The sequence below is a fragment of the Oratosquilla oratoria genome, chromosome 10 (assembly GCF_046742065.1).
Source record: "Oratosquilla oratoria isolate Oo_2021 chromosome 10, ASM4674206v1, whole genome shotgun sequence".
Taxonomy (NCBI): Eukaryota; Metazoa; Arthropoda; class Malacostraca; order Stomatopoda; family Squillidae; genus Oratosquilla; species Oratosquilla oratoria.
Window position 1 is genome coordinate 57,173,630 of NC_134786.1, and position 23,269 is coordinate 57,196,898.

The following is a 23,269-nucleotide window of genomic DNA, read 5'->3' on the forward strand; positions in this document are numbered from 1 at the left end:
CTTACCCCGTTGAATCTTTAGGATGATAAATATAAGTGTAAAATAGATCATGATCACCACAACATTAATAAAGAGTTCTTCATTGAGAGTAAAAGACTTCAGCATTTTATTGGTGTTGCTGATATTGAAAAGGAATAAAGAGAAGGAAAGAAGGCCCCCTTGAACTTTTGCAGTTTATTCAAAAGTATAACCTTGGGAACTCTGTTCCAAATATAGTAATAATGCTGCGGATTTTCCTCACAATTGCTGTTAGTGTTGCTACCTGTGAGAGGAATTTTTCAAAACTAAAACTGACCAAGAATTACTTAAACTTCATGCCTTTCTTACCCCGTTGAATCTTTTGGATGATAAATATAAGTGTAAAATAGATCACAATCACCATGATATTGATCAAGTTCTTCATTGAAAGAAAAAGACTTAAGCATTTTATTGCTGTTGCTGATATTGAAGAAGGAATAAAGATAAGGAAAGAAGGCCTTGAACTTTTGCAGTTTATTCAAAGTATAACTTTGGGAACTGTTCCAAATATAGTAATAATGCTGTGGATTTTCCTCACAATTGCTATTAGTGTTGCTACCTGTGTGAGGAATTTTTTCGAAACTAAAACTGATCAAGAATTACTTAAGATTTACTATGAGCACCTTGCGGTTGAGAAATCTTGCCATACTGTCTATAGAGCAACAATTGACAGATGAAATAAATTTTGACATTGTCACTGAAGAATTTGCCAACAAGAAGGCAGGAAAAGTTACTTTGCAGAAAGTTGTAGTTTTCTTTAATCATTTCAGAAATAAAGATGGTCCTAATTTTTAACATGTTTTTACAATTCTTCCCTATATGTCATTTTTGTCTCTTGTTTAACTGTTACTTATAAAGTTTGAGTTTGTTTGGTGTGTATTTAAAGCATACTATATTTGAGCATATTATAATGGTACACAAACTAGTTAATATATATATATAATACTTGAAGAGTGAGTCACTGTGCAATATGTATTTTTTGTGGGAAACCGAAAGCGCCAAACTCAAGGACCACCCTGGGCAGCACACACACTAGCTACGCCACTGATTATATATCTTGGATGGGGATGATAGGTGGTAATGGTGTAGTGTAGGCCTAGTGTAGGCCTTATGATCTCTTGCAGTTTCCTTCATTTTTATGTTCAGGTGATAACTATTCAATAAGAACACTAATAATAATAAGATTGGTTGTGTGGTTCATACTGGTTTCAGAGCTTGTGGCAATACAAGTTTCCAGTGTGATAAATCTTTGGTGCCACATTATTCAATACATGTACTGGAACCATATAAATATTTCAAGGGTACCCAATTGTCCATGCTGTCAGTATGACAGCATCCCATATGTATGAGAAGTCTACTTGCACTGAAGAAGTGCAACAGTAGTAGATCCTGAAGCCATATGTGCAAGATGATCTTCATCTTTTTCATATATGTGTTCAATATGGTGACCCTGCAGATATTTTATCTCCTAAATCCACATATCTCTTTTGGTTGTTAAGATACTCAAGCCTATCCAGCATCAAGGTGTCAGCTCCAGGATAGCTGACACCTTCCACATCATGCCCAAATAAATCCCATTCAACCACCCCTCATGCTGCAGCACCTTGGGGATGGAGAATTACTGTCTTAAGCAGCAGGTTGACAGGTCAATTAGTGTTCCTTCCATTCCTCATCATACCAGCACTGCTTTAGGTAGGCACAGTTCCTTGGCACTGTTACTGACATACATCGTCACCAAGGAAGTTACTCAACAGTAATAATTCCTCTAAACACCAATTAAAGGTTAATGAAAGACATAGGCAATGTTCCTAATGTGATTTATTAGGATAGAGGGTGTGCACAGTTTAGCTACCATCTCTGCCAGCACACTACAGCTCCTCCCCTCACCTCCAACTCCTCCACACTGTTAACTTACAGTGTAGAGAAGAAGGAAGTGACTAGGTGGTGAGGAAGGAGGGTATTGGAGTGGAGGGGTGGGGAAGTGTTTCTGCCCAAGAACTCAATTCTTGGTTAAGTAGTAGAGTATAAAACATCAAAGAATAAACACAGGAGTACCAAGCTCCTGTACCATCATCCAATGACAGCAACATAAACCCTATATAAAATGATAATTATCACAATTACAGAAAAAAATGTTAAAACATTGGCACATAAACATTATATACAAATATAAGATGCAATACACTTACTACATATTCTTGGCTTTGCTGAGGAAAAGGATGGGCCTGTCAATAAGCCAAGGAGATGTGTGGCAGAGACTATAGCTATTTACTAGTTCATTTTTGCACAAGCAAGCTGGCACTTCAGCAAGTGATGGTTACTGCAAGATCTTGGGATTACTCATAGAATATCAATTAAAACAAAAATATGGATGAAGGAAAAGTGGGCTAGCACTGAGATGTTGCAAAGCTTTGGGAATCAAGTCGGACCAGAACAAGACCTCGGTGGCTTTGTCTCAGCGGCGTGGCAACAGCAGTGATGGTGCTACTCTAGGCCATATACTCTCAGTTGCAATGCATCCTTACACACATGAAGACATGACATGAACATGGGGATGAAGAGTTCATTGAGATGAAGTTCCTCTTGTCCAGCAAACCACCACATACTCTTATGAACAAGGTGGCTGGGCTGACCTTAAAGCTGGTCACACCGTGTGGGCGAGAAGAGGAAGGTGGAGGGAAATGAACAGCTGCTGCTTGGCAGGAACATAAAAGGCAACTGGCAGCTCACAGCCCTTTGGCCAATTATGAGCATTGCCAGATTACAGAATTTATATGTGGCACACTTCCATCATTTCTAACATGTCAGAAGGACTATGATATACAGCATAACCAATAGATAGGAGAAATTCATGGATAGTTACAATGTGCACCACGAGGTATACAAAGTTGGGGCTATATTTTGAAATGGAGACAGATTAGAGATAATGAAGACATTAATGCACCTTACACCAGCAATGAGTTTTATTATTTACACACTATGATACACACTTGTTTAACCGTTAAAACTGTTAAAATGTTATTCCTTGTAATGTACACAACACGCTGCACTTAGACCATCTGAGTACACAAGCCTCCTTGAGACAAATCTTTGCAAGGTGGATTGGAATGCTGCTTTCATCCACTTGTGCACACCCCCACCTGCCCGACTCAGTGTTCCATCTCATCAACACTGGAGTGCAAAGTGGTTGGGCAGAATGACCCCTAAGCATCCATTGTTACTTTGTTACATATGAAACAAGGAGTGACACTCGGATAATGGAGTGAGTAGCATAACATGGTCTTAATTTGGGAGCCTCATTATATTGTTCCCTCTAGCCCAACCCATCCACTCAGTCTCACATTCCCCTTCACTCATCAGGACTTTAGCCATTAGTATGTGAAGCCCTAAACATTCTACCCCAAGGGCAAGACCACACCTGTTACAGTATGGAAATCCCAAGGAGATGACTAGTTCCCAACCCCTAAATCAGGAATATATTATAATAACTAGTGTTAAATCCATTCTCTATGGCATTAAAAATGAGTTAAACCACTCTGACAGTAATGATTACACATAAGAGACACTCTGGGCCATGGCTGGGGTATAAAAAAAAAAAAATAATAACAAATACCTAAGTCACACTGAGACAGCAGCCCCCCGACCCTACTGTGGGCCTTCAATATTGGGCACACTGGTCTCACCAACCCATCCAGTGCCCCGCTCCTCCTACTCCACACCCAAGATGCACATCCTTGCCTGTGCTTTAAGCCATACTTACAGATCAGGAGTCCAAATAAATCTCCATTGTGTATCACATTGAGATTGCCCACAATCCACCACTATCACCCAAGTATGCACCTTGGAAGAATTGTATTCACTCATTGAAAGTAAAAATGTCAAATTAATCAAAATCAATTTCCCAAAAATTTAAGATCTCAAGCATCACTAGCCCTACCGAATTGCAGCATAGTAATCTTGAAGTTAGCAATCACACAGCAGCAACATTTAATTTGAAGATTCCGTGTCCACAAGAGCAGGGACACTTCTTCCTTTATTGTCTACTGGCTGATTCACTGGTATTTGAACTGACTTTTAGTTTGTTAGCAAGTGTGAATGCAAGCTCCCTTAAGCAAATCAGGTCATACAATGAGCCAGTTCATAAACAAAAAATATATATGTCAGAAGCAGTTCTATTCACAGGTATTTGCATTTCCAAGCAATGTTGCAAATATATTCTGTTTTTGTCATCACAAGGTTTTCTCACAATTTCCCATTCTGCGGTATCACTGGGGCTCTGACTTTGGCGATGATGCCCCAGAGTTTTGGGTCTCTGCTCGTTTGATGTATAAGTTCAGAAGTTTCATCTTGGATCCTGACAATGAGCCCAGATGTGGTTTGATGGTTTCTTCTCCAACAGCATTGCACAATGCTACCATGCAGAAGACTGATGCCTTCCGCACACATGACTCCTTATTGTCATAAGCCTGCCAGAACAAAAAAATTAGTCTTCACTATACAATACACAATAAATAATATAACTTAATACTCTACAAATCTGAATGTATTTGAGATGAAATGTCTGAGAAGTATGGTAGGGGTTGAGGTTGGATAGTGTGAAAAAAGAAGTGGTGAGGAGGAGAGCTGGAGTACAAAAGGAGATGACAGATAGGATTGATGAAAGAGTATTGGGATGGTTTGGACACATGGAAAGAATGAGTGACGAAAGATTAGTAAAAGAGGTGTGGAGGGCAGAAGTGGAGGGAGTGAATTTGAGGGATGAGATAGATGGATGAGTGGAATTTGTGTATAGATGATACTGTTAAGGAAGGAAGGGGTGGAGGATGGGGAGGTAGAGGGTGCTTATGTGAGAATAATATATTGATGCAGCACGGAGGGATTTCTCCTCATCTTCCCTTTTTCTGCATGAGGGAACAGAGAGGGGGTTGCCGACTAACCTCTTCAATACAATACTAGCATTATAAAATATAAAGTCACCACTGTATTACTCATTCTCTTTCACTGAGTAATAATAAACACAGAAAACATGATCAAACCAGTTCACAGAATTCAGGGGTCACTCAGATACAACTACAAAATAAATATAATCAAGATGTTGACACCGGCATCCTCACGCCTCATGACCCCTACATAGGCATCATTGTATGGAAGAGGTTAAGTGAAGTGACCTTGTTGTGGATGTACTGTCTTGCTACGTTGCTTCTAACCCAGGGTAGTGGATGAGATACAGGGATAACCTGTCATCCACGAGGAGCTAAGATGAGAGGGAGGAAAGAGTGGAATGGGTGGGGGCGGATATGTGACTTTGACTTGGCTACCTCTCTTATAAAGGGGAAAAAGCTCTTGGTATAAAGATAGGCACTCTACAGTGGTAATTACTGGAACCTAAGCATTTATATTTTAAGCATAAAAATATATAACCAACATAGCCTTACAATTTTCATGACTACTGAGGCTTTGTAGCCCTGTAACATTCTTTACTTTTCTATCTATCTATATACCAATAGGTTTCTTCCCCCTAATAAGGGGGGTAGCCAGCCAAGGCATACACCTGCCCCCCACCCACTTCAATTCCATCTATCACCCATTTCCCTTGCATCTTAGCTCTTTGTGGATGATGGGTCATCTCTGTGGTAGGGAGGGGTAAGAATTCTGCCACTGTGATTTCAATAAAAGTCATAAAATTCAACAAAGTGGGGTGGAGTGATGGGGCTAGGTAATTTTGCTAAGTACTTTTTCCAAAGAAGGTAGGTAGTTCCCTTCAATATCATCTTATAATACTATCATCATACCCTCTATAAAACTTCCTGAACAAAATTCCCATACAATGTGACTAATATTAACTACTACCTGACAAGACTCAATTCTCTTTCTTTTCTTTGAAGTTTTAATGGGTAATTTATTGTGCTTTTTATCCACTTTGAAGTTTTAATGGGAAATCTATTGTGTTTTTTATACACTACAGTCCTGTAACCTACCTTGATGAGACCTGGCATGATGTCTGGTAAGGCAGCTGAAACAACAGCAGGTGGATGTGCTTCTACAAGTTTGTTGAGCATTTTGATGGCGGCCTGGTTTACTGGATAATCTCCCATCTGAATGAGAGGCTTGAGCACACGTATGACAACCTCAGGTGGAAGAATCTCTGCCACAGTGCCAGCACAGAGTTGGGCTTGGCGCAAGACTTCTTTCTCCTTGTCAGCATGAGCATTCAGGACTCGCAGTATAATTAACTCAGAGAAGTTAAGGAAGTGTTGCACGAGGGGACAGCGGCGCATCATCTCTGTTAATACAGTGAACACCAGTGCCCGCTGACCCCCATCATCACAGACCAAGTTCTCCAGCAGAAGCCGCAGCACAACCCTGCAAATGTAATCAAACCAGTCAATTCAGAAATTCATGTTGAAGAAAGGGAGGTGGAGGGGAGTGGAATGGGTGGGAATAACATGCCTATGACTTGGCTACCTCCTCTATAAGGGGGAATAAGCTCTTAGTATATAGATAAATAAATATTGAAGAAATATGGTTTACAAGATAATACATATAAAACTGTATTAATGTTTAAATAATCTTTGAATGAGTGCTGACCATAATATCAAAATGTTTACATGTATTTGAGATGTTTGAGAAGTATGACAGATATTATGAAGATGGACAGAGTAAGAAATGTAAAGGTGAAGAAAAAAATGGGGCTAGAACGAGCTGTCAGATAGGGTAGATCTAAGATTGTCAAGATGGCTTGGATGATGATTCGGTTTAACACTGCAAGACTCCCTCTATCTGGAGGCTAGGGCAGTGCCCCTTACAGAAGACTTTGCAATGTGGAATTTGATGAACCATCCCTTAGTTCAACTTGTCAGTGGTAGGGTTCCTACCACCATCACCTTGACTTCTGTTAGCAACACCCTAACCTGCTTAGCCAATGGGTTTGGACATATGAAAATAACAAGTGAGGAGAGACTAGCAAAAACAGAGTAGAAAACAGAAATGGATGGAGTGAACTTGAGAGGAAGACCAAGAATGAGGCTGGTGGATAGGGTGATGGGGCACTGAATGGAAATACAGTACCTGTTGAGAAAAGTGTGCAAAAGATAGTGAATGGAAAGTAGCTGTCAATCAATCAAATCATAAAGCATAAGATAAAGGAGGCAAAGAGGAGAGCAGATGTGAAATGGGTTAAGAGTATGACAGAAAACTGAAAATAATAAAAAGATGTTTGGGAAAGACAGAGATGATAATGGAAGAGACGGCAGTAAGAGGAACATGGGCAGAGTATTTTAGGGAGTTGCTAAATGTGAAGGAGGATAGGGAGAGAAAGGTAGCTGCACTGGGAAATGCTAAGAAAAAGACAGTGATGAGTGAGGAAAATGGGGGAGAAATAAGGAAAGATGAGGTGAAAGCAGTTGTTAAGATGATGAGAGCAGGTAGGATGGGTGTCATGCAGAATGTCTAAAAAAAGGGAGGTACAGTGATGGTGGACTGGCTGCAACACTGCTTCTGACCCAGGAAAGTGGACAAGATGCAAGGACAACCCATCATCCAGGAGGTGCCAAGATAAGAGGGAGGGAAGAGGGTGGAGGGGAGTGGAGTGTGATAGAGATGAAATGGGTGGGAGTGGTATTTATGCCTTTGTTTTTTGGCTACCTCCCTTATAAGGGGGAAAAAGCAATTGGTATATGTATGTGTAAGAAAGGGCAAAGTGCTAGAGGACTGGAGTGCCTGTATAGTTCCACTTTATAAGGGAAATGGGGACAAGTGTGAATGTAGTAGTTTCAGAGGGATTAGTTTGTTAAGTGTAGTTAGGAAGGCTTATGGGAGGTTTTTGATTGAGAGGATTAGGAGAGGAATAGAGAGAGTAATTGGTGAGGAACAGTGTGGGTTTAGGACAGGTAGGGGTTGCATGGATTAGATTTTTGTAGTACAGCAGATATGTGAGAAAGCTTTAGGAAAAGGTAAGGATGTTTTTTGGGCTTTTATGGATTTGGAAAAGACTTATGACAAGGTAGACAAGATGGCACTGTGGGAGGTATTGCAGACATATGGAATAGGAGGAAAGCTTTTAAGAGCAGTGAAGAGTTTTTACGAGAGTAGTAGAGCTCGTGTTAGAATCAGAAATGGAGAAAGTTGTTTGAGGTATAGGTGGGACTTTGTCAAGAATGTGTTATGTTGCCTTGGCTGTTCAATTTATATTTGGATGGGGTGGTGCAAGAGATGCAAGGGTAGTGGGTCAGGGATTGGAGATGGTTAAAGAAAATGGAGATAAGCCAGTTGTTGTATGCTGATGACACTGCACTTGAGGCAGGATCAGAGGAGGGATTGAGGAAGTGACAGAGTTTGGGAGGTTGTGCAAAAGAAGAAAGTTGAAGATAAATGTGGGTAAAAGGTGATGAGATGTACAAGGGGAGAAAGTGGTAGCAGAATGGAAGTGAGTATTAAGGGAGAGAGCCTAGAGGAAGAGGATAGTTTTAAATACCTGGGTGTGAATGTGGCAGGAAAGGGAGGAGTGGAGGTTGAGGTAGAATGTAGATTGAGAGAAGCAAGTAAATGCCTTGGGGGATTAAAAAGTGTAATGAGCAATAGACATTTAGGAAAGTAGTTGTAAACAAATTAAATGGCATGGCCTGCAGGTGTGTTCTTCTAATCTGTTCCATAAATTATTTTGATTGGATGAGGCTCTGTGTGTATTTACCTAGTTTACCTAGTTGTATCTTATGGGAAGGGGAGCTATGCTCATGGTGTCCTGTCTCTGTATCTCACAGTATCAAAATTGTTCTTAAATTTGTTTATGGTTTGTGCACACACTATCATCTTGTCCAGTTTGCTCCATACATCCACCACTCTGTGGGGAAAGCTGTTCTATTTTAGGTCTCTTCTATACCTGTCCTTTTTGAGTTTCTTTCCAAGTCCTCTTGTATTTCTCATATCCCAATTTAGTAAGACTACTCTATCAAGGATACCTCTCATGATTCTATAGATGGTAAACAAGTCTCCTCTTTCTCTTCTTTGTTCCAGGGTCAGTAACTCTAGTTTTGACAGTCATTTTTCATATGACAGTTCTGAAAGTGTGTGGGCCATTTTCATAGTTGCTCTTTGGATTCTTTCAAATTTGTATTCTTTTTGATACTAGGTGACCATAGTGTCACTGCATAGTGTCACTGTCTTGGTCTTATCAGTGTGACTAGTATTTTTTTTCACAATTTCTTTGTCCAAAAAAGTAAATGCCACTTTTGTTGATTTAAATTGTAGGTTTCTACAACAATTTTGTTTATCTGTTTATCAGGGTATATGTCCTTTGTGATGATTACTCCCAGGTCTTTTTCAAATCCAACTTTCTTTACAGCCTTTTCACCGATTTTATATTGTTCTGATATTCTGTTTTTACTTTTTCCAAATTGCATTATACTACATTTCTTGATGTTGGAGTTCATTTCCCACTTCTGACTCCATTCCCAATTTTTGTTCAGATCTGCAGTGACTCACAGTCTATTTCAGTGCTCACTTTTTCAACAATTTTGCATCAGCAAAGAAGTTCATATAACTGTCCACACCCTTGTCTATGTCATTCACATAAATAGCAAACATTATTGGAGCCAGTACTGATCCCTGTGGAACTCCACTAATCACTTCTAAGTAGAACCTTTATCTCTGAACACTACTCTCATTTTTCTTCCATGCAGGAAATCCTCCATCCATTCCAATAGTTTACCTTGTACCCCTTCTCTGGTTTTCAGTTTCCCTAATAGTTTTCTATGTGGCAGTTTATCAAAAGATTTTTGTAGATCTAGAAAAGCACAATCAGCCCATCTGTCCCTTTCCTATATATCTATTAGTTTTGGGTAAAAGCAGATCAGATTTATGGCACATGATCTTCCCTGTCTGAATCCAAACTGTCTTGGGTTTAGTATGCTTTCTTCCAAATGTTCTGTCCATCTATTTTTGATAACTTTTTCACAAATTTTGACTACAGTACTTGTAAGGAAAACTGGCCCATAATTTGTTGGGTCTTCCTTGTTACCTCCTTTATATATTGGTACAATGTTGGCCTTTTTCTAGCCTTCTGGTATTCTTCCTTCCTTAAAGCAAACAACTTATTAAATATTTTACCTACCAATTCTTCTTTACACTCCTTTAGTATCCAGTTTGCAATTCCATACAATTTCCTGACATCAAGGCTTGTTATTTGATACATTATTTCTGCTCATGTTGCTATTATTTCCCCCATTGGGGGGGATTTCACTTCTTGCTCTTCATCCCAGTGCCATACTTTTTCTCTAGTGAAAACAGACTTGAAATGTTTACTCATGACCTAAGCCATTTCTATATCTTCTGTGTATTTCTTGTTCCCCTGGCATAGTTTCTCTATTTCATACTTGTTTTTCAATTTACTATTCATATATCTATAGAATAGTTTTGGTTTATCTTTATATTTTCTATTATGTCTTTTTCATAATTTCTTTTCTGCGTATTGTTAGATATTCATTCATTTCATTGATATATATTTGCCACTTTCTAGGATTTCTCTCTCCTTCTTTTTTTTTTTTTCTTTTTTTTTTTTTGCCTCGCTGCACTTTCTGTTAAACCAGCACTTATTATATTCCTTTTCCTGTTTTTGTCTTGGTACATGTTTGTCCACCCCTTCATTATAAATATCCTTCAGATTCTTCAATTTTTCTTCCACATCTTTTCATTGTGAATTTTATCTCAACTCCTTGGAAAAACTTCTCAAGTTTGACAAAGTCCGTTTTATTATATAATATTTTCCCTTTTCTGCATTTCTTATTTCTATCTATATATATATATATTTCCTCCTTTAGTTCTAGTTCAAGTAATATGTGGTCACTTTTCCCAATTGGTGTCTTGTATTCAATTTTATCCATAACTTCAGGTTCTGATGTAAAGAAAACAGTCTTGATGGTTCTTCATTATTTCTGTATCTGGTGTTTTCCTTTACCCATTGTGTCATTGTATATTCCATAGTCATGTCAAGTAATACAATTCCCCATAAATCTTCTCCACCTTTCACTGGCATCTCTTCCCAACATATTTCTTTGCAGTTACAATTCCTTCATCTTTTAGCACCCCATTCAATGAAATCCTTGTGTCTTCTAACATTTTAGAGTAATCTCTCTTTCTCCAAGAACTCATTTTTGGGGGTATATAGATCACTACATTCTCTTTCATGTCTTTATCTTCAACTCTTATCGTGATCTTTCCATACTGCTCCCTCTATTTGTAACTTTTGTCACATTTAATCTTTTCTTAGCCAAGAACATGACTCCTCCACCCTGTTTTTCCTCTATTTCAAAGCCAGTGATTATATAATCCATTTCCAACACTGTTAGGTGATAGTGGACCCCTTTTGTCTCTACAATTGCCATTATGTCTGGTTTTGCTTCTGACAGGTAAATGTTAAGCTCCTTTAATTCTGAAATTAAACCATTTATATTAGTATAAGCCATTTTTAGTTTTCTGCACTCTCCATCTCTTTGCTCCTTTCATTTCCTTTTCTTGAAGATACCATTTTCTCAGTCTCATATTTAACACTCTCCAAAAGAACTTCTTTTTCTCAGGCTCCGTTCTTTTCTAGTTTTTTCTTTAGTTTTGATTCTTAATGTCTCCTCTCTTACTCTTTCCTCAAGGTTAATATCTCTTTATATCCATATATCTTTATAATGATCAGTATTACCTAACTTACTTATTCTTGCAAGTATCTCTTCCACTGCCCTTTGTGACCTTAATTTGATCTTTAGGGGTTGATTTCCTTCTTTTACATACCTTCCTATTCTATGCACTTCCTCTATTTCCTTTTCTAATTCTTGCTCTTTATCTTGTATTACTCTCAAAACATCTATTGCTAAATCTTTCTCTTCTTTTTCTCTCTTGAATCTAAGTGTTTCTTTTTTTTTTATACCAAATAATAACATACACTTCTTTTTGTCTACTGTATCTCTCACCAAATTTTCCTTTTCTTTAATTACCTGAATGACTGTTTCCTTAGCTTTCTCTTGCATTTGTTGCTGAACAATATCTTTAAAAGAAACCTTATCTTTTTTGTGGTCTTTACATTGTTTCTTGAGTTGTAATATTTTTTCCTCATCTATACTTTCTCCAATTTTTTCAGTCATTACCTTCATTTGTTCATTCACCTCTTTTATGGTCGTATTATTTGTGGTATCTTTGCTTTTCAATTCCTCATTTTCACGTTTTACCTCAGCCAATTCTTTTTTTAGGGCATTCACTTCCCGAATTGTTTCAGCATTTTCTTTAATTCACTAATCTCTGTAATACTCATTATGTTTATCCCTGACCTTTGAGACAAATTCTATCAAAGCTCTCATTTCCCTCTCTATAATTATTCTACTCTAGTTACATCTTTTGTAACAAAAACCCAAAAATGGCCTTTCTTTGCAGTTATCTAATTGTCTTCTTATGCCTAGTGGGGTCTCCTTGCTCTTGTTTACCTTTTGTTTCACTGTTCCACCACCAAGGGTCATCTGGCCTATTTTCATTTCCTTCCAATATTCACTAATTTTCACTATATTACCTTGGGCATCCACAAGCACTCCCACTTCCTATTCAACACAACCTTGGTATCCTGATATTGTAGCACTGATAAAAGGCCTTGTTTTTAACATAGTCCCCAAGAGTGCCAATTTTGACGTATTTTACCTAGTTGTATTAACCTAGTTGTATTATACAGGAAGGAAGCTATGCTCGTGGTGACCCGTCTCTGTTTCTTTCAGCATCAAGTTTTTTCTTGAAATCTTGAATAGTGTTTGCACACACCGTTTCTTTTTCTAAATTATTCCAGATATCCATTACTCTGTGTGGGAAGCTATTTATTTTTTCAGATCTCTTCTATAGTTATCCTTTTTGAGTTTCTTTTCATGTCCTCTTGTTTTTCCATTGTCCCATTTTATTAAATCATTCCTATCTAGGATTTCCATTCCTTTCATGATTCTATAGATAGCAGATCTCCTCTTTCTCTTCTTTGTTCCAGAGTTGGTTATTCCAATTTAGTCAATCTTTGTTTGTATGTTAATTTGGAAAGAGTTGGTACCAACTTTGTCGTTGCTCTTTGTATTCTTTCTAATTTCTTTATATTCTTTTTAGAACTGGGTGTCCATAGTGTTGCTGCATACTCCAGTTTTGGTCTCATTAGTGTAACTAATATTTTTTTAATAATTTCCTCATCCAAGTAGTCAAATACCACTTTAATTGACCTTAACAGGTTGAAGGTTTCTCTGACTATTTTATTGATATGTTTGTCTGCCGTCATGTCTTTCCTCATTATTACTCCAAGGTCTCTTTCCGAGTTCACTTTTTTGACTTCTTCACCAATTTTATAATTTCTTGATATTCTGTTTTTACTTTTTCCAAACTCCATTTCTTGATATTGAAGTTCACTTCCCACTTTTGAGTCCATTTCCTGATTTTGTCCAGGTCTAACTGTAATGATTCACAATCCTCGTCCGTTCTTACTTTCTTTAGTATTTTTGCATCATCTGCGAAGATATTCATATAACACATTGACACGTGTGTATTTACCTAGTTGTATCTTACGGGAAGGGGAGCTATGCTTGTGGTGTCCCGTGTGTGTTTGTATTTAACTAGTTTTATTTACCTAGCTGTATTACATGGGAGGGGAGCTATGCTCGTGGTGACCCGTCTTTGTATCTTTCAGCATCAATTTTTTTCTTAAAATATTGAACAGCATTTGCACACATTGTTTCTTTATCTAAGTTATTCCAGATATCCAGCACTCTGTGTGTGTGTGTATGTTGGTGGGGTGGGGGTGATGTCATCATATGATGAAGTGGTTGGGGTAAACCAGCTCCAGATGTCATGCCCTGTTGTGGAAACATTGTATCTCCCAACACTACCTTAAACCTGAGCAGTGTGAAGTGTGAAAGGCAATAGAAATGACCCTTCATCCATGAGGTGCTAAGAGAGGAGAGACAAAAATCGAGTTTTGTTTGGTGTATATGTAAGGGAGAAAAGGCCTTTTGTTATGTATATATGTATATGCATGTCAAACAATTATGTTCTTTATATGCTTTTGGCACAACAAAACCATATATTGAGTAATATTTATAGTCAATAGTAAAATTTTACTAATATCAGATCATATTATTCTTACTTAAAAAATGTTGGAAACCAACAAATGGAACCAATCATATCATACCTAAAGTTTTCATTCCAAACTAAAGTGGACCCTGATCTTGCAAGGCGTATAAGAGCATTAAGAGCTGCTCTCTTTTCTGTTGTTCTACCTTCTTCTTTATTGCTTAACTCTTGAATAACGCTTGCCATCACTTCACCATCACTCTCTGCACCATCTCCTAAGTATTAAAAGATATCACTTACTACATCTTAATACAGAAACCTTATTAAAGCAATTTCATCACTACTGACATCTCTGATAAATGATATCATGCAACTATTTGAAAGAAAAAATCTAACAACATTGACATAAAAATAAAAATAAAAAATTGGAGGGAGCACAAGGGAGAAAGTTCAGATTTTATAATGTCATGCTGTTACCAGTAATGAACTGCTAATTTCTATTTTATTGGAAGAGGTGCCACATTTAGCAATAAGAGAATAAAAGTAAATGTGGGAAACATAAATAAATAAATAAATAAAATAACTACACTAATAATAACTGTTGCCTTGAGTTTCACTGACTGGAAACCTGCAACATGTCAGTGGCTGGTAATGGATTTGAGGTCCTCTCATAAATCTCTGGGAAGAAACTGACTGTTGTCCGTGTAATACAAGTGTGGAACAGTCAGACTGTTACCACCTTACAGGAGTATTGGTCTGGTTATCATTTCTCTTTACATAAAAAGGTGATAAGATATCTTGGGCCTTGGCCCCTTGGGATTGCACGTCCAGATGGAGGTGAGGGTGTTAATGAGATTTGAAGACATGTAGTAGGATGATGGTTCTCTCTGAAGGACCACCACTTCCAGGTGCCCTTAATATACAAAACAATTTCATCCTACATACATATACAAAGGGCTTTTTTCCCTCTACAAGAGAGGTAGCCAAAGTCAAAGGCATAAATAGATTCCCACCCATTTCATCCCTACTTCCATTCCCTCCCTCATTTCTTGGCTCCTCCTGGATAACGGGTCATCCCTGCATCTCACCCACTGGCCTGGGTCAGAAGCAATACAGCAAGACACAGCACATCCACAGCAATGATGATGATGATGATATGGTTTAACATCACAAACTCTCCCCTACCAGAAGGCTAGGACGGTGCCCCTCACAGAGGGCTTTGTAGTGTGGAATTTAATGAACCATGCCCTTGGTTCAACTTCGGTGGTGGCAGGATTCGAACCGCCATCCCCTCGACCTTCGCCGCAAGTAAAGACGCCCTAACCCTCTCAGCCAGCGAGCTTCCTAAGCATTGCTGCTTCATTTAATTGGCAACCCCCCTCTCCATCCCCTCATGTAGAAAAAGAGAAAGACAGGGAAAAATCCCTTCGGCCTCTGTTAAAATATCATTCACACATGTTCCCTCACCCCCATCTCCCACCCACTCCCATGCATCACAGCATCATCCATACACAACCTTCTCCACTCACCCACATCTTCTGTCTTCTCCCTTCTTCAACAGACAACCCCCCTCTTTCCCAATGCCCCTTTTACCCCATCCATCCATCTCATACTTGGTTGCCCCTTCATGTTCACTACCTCCCCCTTTGCCTTCCACACCTCTTTTACTAATCTTTCTTTACTCATTCTTTCCATGTGTCCAAACCATCCCATCATCTACCCTATCACCCAACTCCCTTTCCATCCCCTCTCTCCTCCTCACCTCCTTATTTCTTAATCTATCCTGCCTAGTAACAAGCATTTCATCTCAAACACATTTAAACATTTCTTGTTCCATATTTCTGCCCCATACAGTGCTGTCGGCACAATCACCTCTTCATACAATCTCCTCTTAACATCTATTCTCAAATATCTATTTCCCATAACATTTTTTAATCCCCCAAAGCATTTACTTGTTCCTATCAACCTATATTCTACCTCCACCTCCACTCCTCCCTTTCCTGCCATATTTGCCCACAAGTATTTAAAGCTATCCACTTCCTCCAGTCTTTCTCTCTTAATACTCACTTCCAATTTGCTGACATCCTCTCCCCTTGTACATCTCATCACCTTATTTTTACCCACATTTTTCCTCAACTTCTTTCACACACCTTCCCAAACTCTGTCACTAACTTCCTTAGTCCCTCCTCTAATCCTGCTACAAGTGCAGTGTCATCAGCAAACATCAACTCCTTGCATTCACCTCTCACACCATCCCATCCATATATAAACTGAACAGCCATGGTGACATGACACATCCCTGAAGTCTCACCTTTACCTCAAACCACTTGCTCTCTCCATTTCTAATTCTAACATAGGCTTTACTACTCTCATAAAAACTCTTGACTGCTCTTAACAGCTTTTCTCCTATCTCATATATTTGCAATACCTCCCACAGTGCCTTCCTGTCTACCCCATCATAAGCCTTTTCCAAATCCATAAAAGCCCCAAAAACATCTTTACCTTTTCCTAAGCTTTCTCACATATCTGCCATACCACAAAAATCTGTCCTAAACCCCTCACCAATTACTCCCTCTGTTCCTCTATATATAATGGCTCCAGGAGGAGCCAAGAAAAGAGGGAGGGAAGGGTGGTGAATGGGAATGGATGTGGGGATGAAATGGGTAGGAGTGGATTTATGCCTTTGACTCTGGCTACCTCCCTTGTAAGGAGGAAAAAGTCGTTGGCAAATAAATGTATGCAAAGTAGACCACTTAGAAAAAAGAAACTAACAAAGCAGAGCGCTTTTGTATATTACATCTTTAGTGCAAAAAGTACCAAAAAGTATGCATGCATATATATGCATATATATATATATATATATATATATATATATATATATATATATATATATATATATATATATATATATATATATATATATAAATGCTAATAAGAACATGGGTACATGTGTTCACTTATGCAAAGTAGACCACTTGGAAAAAAAACTAACTAACAAAGCAGTGCTTTCATATATTACATCTTCAGTGTACTGAAGATGTAATATACGAGAGCGCTCTGCTTCGTTAGTTTCTTTTTCCAAGTGGTCTACTTTGCATATATATATATATATATATATATATATATATATTGAGGAATGGACGACAAAATGAGTGGCAGGGTGGTGAGATAAACACCGAGAACCGTTGAAGTTTTATTAACTGATGTTTCGCTCTGAAGAAGCTCTGTTAAGAGCGAAACGTCAGTTAATAAAACTTCAACGGTTCTCGGTGTTTATCTCACCACCCTGCCACTCATATATATATATATATATATATATGGAAGGCAGAGGTGGAGGGAGTGAACATGAGGGGACGTCCTAGGATGAGGTGGATGGATGGGGTGAAGGGGGCTTTGGGGAAGAGGGGAATGTCTGTTGAGGAAGGACGGGAGAGGACAGAAGACGGGTGAATGGAGAATGGTTGTATATGGATGATGTTGTGATGCATGAGGTGGGGTGAGGTAGTATGTGTGAGCAAAATTTGACGCAGCCCGAAGGGATTTCTCCCCGTCTTCTCCTTTTATGCGAGGGGGGTCCCCGATTTAATGAAGCGGCCTTGCTGTGGATGTGCTGTGTCTTGCGACACTGCTTCTGACCCAGGGCAATGGACAAGGTGCAGGGATGACCCGTCATCCAGAAGGTGCTAAGATAAGAGGGAGGGTGGAGGGGTGTGGAGTGTATTCAGGGATGGAATGGGTGGGAATGATTTTATGCCTTTTCCTTTTTGGCTACCTCCCTTGTAAGGGGGAAAAGCCTTGGTATATGTATGTATGTATGTATGTATATATATATATACATATACACACACACACACACAAAAGAAGAAATATCAAACAATATGTCTATACTAACCATTTGTCAAAACATAAGATTAATACAAGAGGCAACTTAAGTCAAAATCCCCTCCCTCCCAAACTAAAGAAAAAAGCAAGCAGAAACTACCTCTACCCAAGTCATCATCAGTCAAAGTGTCCAAGCCATTCCGGGAGGAGTCTGACATAAGGGAGAGGTTGCGGTGTGTTGGAGATGATACACTGGAAGAACGGCCTGATAGGACACCATTAGTATCTTCCATGGGTTTGTCACCATCAGTGGTATCTAGCCCTCTGATGTCACCACCACCTGCTGAGAGCTGGCTTATACCAGAGTCCTGCAGGAAAGGAAGAGAGAGCTGTGAAGAAATGCAAGTCATTGTAGAATCAAAGGAAAACAAATGCACATTGAAAAAATCAAACAAAAGAAAATAAATAAATTATAAATCAGTGTCAAAACAAAATATAAACACTTGTTTTGCAACCTAAAGAAATACAAGAAAACTTAAAATATATATAAATAAATGAAATCAAATAAAGTAAATAAAGATCCAAAAGCTATAAATTAGGAACCAAACTCACCTGTGATGTTGAGTCTCTGTGCTTCTCCAAACTATCCCTTCGACTACTGTTCAAGTCTAAATCAAAACTGTAATTCTGTATTTCAGCAGTGGTTCTCTTTAAACTCCTGAAATTAAAGAAAAATTAAAAATCACTTGAGATATCACTAAAGCACAACAAATGTACTACAACACATATTCTGAATGGCACTCCTTTTTTGTCCACATATCTCTTTCCTTTATTTGAAAAGACACATAGACAAAAAGCACCTTAAGTGAGAGCTTACATAAGTTTGTACCTGTACACTTCCTCTGGATTAAGGTTCTCAGTATCGTCTAAATCAATGGTACTGTGTCGTGATGTGCGCTGTGACCGAGGCAGAGATGTATTAGGACTCTGCAAAACAGGTGTCCCACCTGCACTTGGTGGTGTGCGTGGGAGTGAGGAGGGGGAGGCATCTAAACTAGCAGCTCTCTTCAGATGATTCTGGATAATCTGAGAGGCTGTGTTCCGGCATGCCTGCGGTAATTGATCCAATAAAGCTGTGAATTCCGAGATATTACAGTTGAACATTGCTATAAGTGTGGATGATGCTGCTCTTCGGATCTCCACAGACTTCTGGTCTGCTGTCCACGTAAGTATTTTAGCTATGGCCATGGGTGTGTCTGGGGATGAGGTGAGGTCACCACATGCCATCACATCCACCAAACATTTGAGGTATGACAGAGTTGCAACTTTGACCTTTGCATTTGGTGTTTGGGTCTGGTCAACAATAAATCTCATAATAACAGCAAACTGCTTATCACATGGGAAGGAGTCTCTGTGGAGGCAATAACAATTGATATTTCAGTCACTGATTTATCAACACATGAATTTCATAGCTTGTAGCATATATATTCTTATATCAATAAGCATATATTCTTATTTCAAGAAACAACTTACCAGCATTATTATGCAGCTTAACTTACCTAACAAGGTCTAGTGTTTTATGGATCTTAGCCTGGACTGATCCTAATAAATCTGATCCAAGCTTATGCAGTAGTCTTGTGACAAGAATGTACAACCAGTCAACAAGATCAGCACGATGAACTGCTATCAAGTCCATCAATGTGTCCAGAAACAATGTAAAAACTTTTGTGTGCGCATCCATGAACATCTTTGTGAAGATCTCTGTGACCCGTCTAAGTTCTGAGCCAGTGAGTACTTGTGAACCTTGGAGAAAGCTTTGAAGGGCTAGAAGGCCTTCTTTACGGTCGCCCCAATGGGTCGAGGCACAGTTGGCAATGATATCTCCAACATCTTGGATCTGGAGGTAAAGAGTCCAAGTGTAAACCAGTTAGATAATAAAACATATAGTCAAAATGACTACCCTCTATATATATTTTTTTTTCAAAAGTCATCTCCCCTTATTAACTATAACATAGACCTTATTAATCTAACAAGACACAGAAATATACAGAAGTTATAACACCATGCTTCCCAAATACAGAACGTGGGCAGATTATCAGAGGCACTACAAAAATATATGGTTTTAATCCAAAACTATCCCTGCTTACAATTTTTAAGGCCAGAAAGTTTAATGCCCATGCTGCAATTCTGCATTACAGATTCATTTTCCTATTGATCTGCTTCCTACCAGCATATATCCAGAGTTGTTACAATCAACTAATCAATCAATTAATCCAGTGCCCCAGCTCTCTCTTGCAGGAGACCCAACAGTTTCCAGGTAACCAGCAGCAGTGTGTTGTTCTCTGGGTAAGGCTAGAGTGGGGCAGTGTAGGAGGAAATGTTCAGTGTCTTCTGCGAGACGATTACATCTGTGACAGTTTATAACTACTTCCCAATAAAGATGACTATATAACTATATACATATATATATATATATATATATATATATATATATATTATATATATATATATACACACACACACACACACAAAAACCAAAACGCCCTTTCCCTTTATAAAGGAGATGGCCAGCCAAGGCATGCACCAACCCTTCACTCATCCAGCATCAATTTGTTTTCCCTTTTATCATCCATTCACACCCATTTTCCACTCACACCTATCTTCTGCACCCTCCCTTTCCTGCTCAACAGACATCACCCTTTTACCCAAGGTCCCCTTCACTCCATCCATATTATGCTTTGTTTAGTTTGTTTGTTTTTTTCAAGATGTAACCATAACTATTCTGTGGATGGAGGGAACTTGGGGAGAAAACCAAGAATGGATGGGGTGAAAGGACCACTGGATTGACATGTTGACAAGCACTATTGAGCAAGAAAGAAAGAGTACACATGATAGGAGCGAATGGAGGGTGGTTGTAAATGGAAGAGGAAATGACAAGCCCCAAAGGAATTTCTTCTTGTCTGCTCCATATATTTCCTGTATGGGGTGGGTCAGCTTGTGACAATGTAGTGGGGGTAAGCCAGTTTTGGCTCTCAGGTCCTGCTGTGAAGGTACCCGTCTTTCACTGCCTTTGACTCAAGCAGAGTAGTTAGGGACAGGGATGGCTCTTTATCCATGAGGGGCTAAAATGTAAGGGACAATGAATGGATTTATGGATGGGTGAAGAGTATGTGTATCCTTTCACTTTGACACCCCTTTATATATAGGGGAAAAACAGGAAGCTAAATGGTACATCATGCATCATACTGAATGAATGTGAAGAATTATATAAACCAATCTCTTCTAAACCTGCTTATAATGAGAAGACTTTCAGTCCAATGGAAAAAGATAGAATCCATCTACCAGGACATGGTACCAAATGTTTTTATACTTTGTGAATGGAGTGAAAAATGGTAGATGGAGTCTTTACAAACAAATCCAGTATGGCAAAAATAGGAAACAGTCAATATAGATCATGAGGAGCATACATTTTGGAAGAAGAAACACTAAGAAAGGTATATGTATACCAAAGGACCTTTCCCTTTTATTAGAAGGTGGGAGTCAAACCTCATCTACACTTCTAGGACTTCATGAACACATATTTGACTTCAGATACTTTAAAGTGATATTCTCATTATAACATAACCACAGACAACAGTCAGTACTTCACTACTGTTTTTGGGGCACCCCTACAGACCAGAACCACACATCATTCTTCTGTGTTTCAAGAAAATCTCTACTTATAAAGAATAAAGAAATAATGAGATGATTTTGTACTAATGCTGCCCCATATTTTTGTTGTCCCCTTCAACTTAGTCTTTACTACATCTAGGTCTCTATCTCTTCCTTATCTAATTTCCTGTAGTGGAGGTGGTGGTTGTGTGATACACCATGGTCTTGGTAATGGTCTGGGCCTATGGTGTGGGAAAGATAATAATAATCCAAAATGAGTGACAATGGTTATAATACCAGGAGAGACACAGAGACAGACTTAGAATGAGATGGATGGACAAAGGGCATAAATTAACCTGGCGGAAAGGAGCTCTGAAGAATATGTGGAAAATTGGTGAGCCAGAATCATGTGCTTCCAGCTCCAAGGAAAGAGCAAACATGAGATGGACTAAGGGGACTAAGGCACCCCAACTCTTGGGAAAGAACTGTGTAGGTTTAGGGAAGGAAGAGGGTACTTATATCAAGTTTTCATAGTAAGACATATGTGAGAAGTTTTTGCCAAAGGGTAGAAATGTCTTTAGGCTTTTATGGATCTGGAGAAGGCATATAACAAAGTTGACTTACAAGCTTTCATCATTTCCAATGATTTTTGTATCTCATCTTATCCTATAGCCATATAATTTTCTTCCCCCATAACACTGCCTGGCATCTCTCACTGCCACATTAAACTCTCCCTAACCTCTTCAACTTTCAACAAATCCTTGAAATACTCTACCCATCTTCCCCTTACTGCTTTCATATCCTTTAATATGTCTGTTTGCATTCTTTACTTTTACCCCTACCTGACTTACCAGCCTACCCTCACGCTTTCCACTTCCTTCCAAAACATATCATTCTTTTGATCTGCACTCCTCTTTGCCCCTATCACCTTGTTCTCTTTTTTCCTTCTGCACTTTTCATACAATTTCCTTGTTCTACTTTGCAAACAATACTAAAGTTCACTTCTTTTCTACCACCATCTCCACCTTTTCATCCTATCATTACTCTCTCCTTCTGTTTCTTCCCATCTTTCTCATCCTGCGTACCATCATTGTGCACTCATCACTTTGTCTTTGAAATATACTCATCCTTCTTCTGCTCCTGTTTCCCCCATCTCTCTCTATCTAAAACTCCTGTCTCAGATTCTTCTGCTATTATTTTTATCCCTCATTTAATGATAATGATTTGGTTTAACATTATGAACATCATGATGGCTAGGATTGTGCCACCTTACAAAAAAGGTAGTATGCCACTACCATGAACTACTCGTGTACAAAATTTTAGTACTCTCAACAGATTTCTCCCCTATCCTATACATCTGCAGTACATCCCATAACACCCCTTTGTTAACCTTGCCATATGCCCTTTCCAAATCCATAAAAGCCCAAAACCCCTTTCCCAATTTTTTTTAACATATCTTCATACAAAAATTTGATCTACACAATCTCTTCCTTCCAGAAGATACTGGGCACTTAATCATATACTTCCCCACACTAGCCATACCAGACAACAACACAATATTTCTCCTGTGAATGACTTATGGGCTAGTGTAATGGCAGATTTCAGTTACCTAAAAGTCATGGAACTACCTAGTGTAGGCCTCATGGTCTCTTGCAGTCTCATTCATTCTTATGTTCTAATGTTCTACAAGAGAGGTCTGGGACAACAGATT

The 23,269-nt window shown here is 38.7% G+C and overlaps 1 protein-coding gene across 43 annotated transcripts in view; it reads right to left on the reverse strand.

The window, feature by feature from the left end:
• Positions 1-1,818: 1,818 nt before the first annotated feature.
• The window catches only part of chb (CLIP-associating protein), a 689,317-nt gene continuing 667,866 nt past the window's right edge, over positions 1,819-23,269 (reverse strand). For 37 of the 43 annotated variants that reach the window (XM_076191887.1, XM_076191885.1, XM_076191884.1 and 34 more), the window contains 7 exons: positions 19,467-19,804; positions 18,785-19,318; positions 18,520-18,625; positions 18,068-18,296; positions 14,204-14,360; positions 5,997-6,381; positions 1,819-4,484 (listed from right to left, as the gene is read on the reverse strand). In XM_076191887.1, the coding sequence (XP_076048002.1) occupies positions 4,284-4,484; positions 5,997-6,381; positions 14,204-14,360; positions 18,068-18,296; positions 18,520-18,625; positions 18,785-19,318; positions 19,467-19,804 (1,950 nt within the window). In that variant the 3' untranslated portion in view covers positions 1,819-4,283. The remainder of the gene's footprint in view (positions 4,485-5,996; positions 6,382-14,203; positions 14,361-18,067; positions 18,297-18,519; positions 18,626-18,784; positions 19,319-19,466; positions 19,805-23,269) is intronic. The other 6 variants (XM_076191888.1, XM_076191862.1, XM_076191856.1 and 3 more) reach the window with 4 other exon arrangements.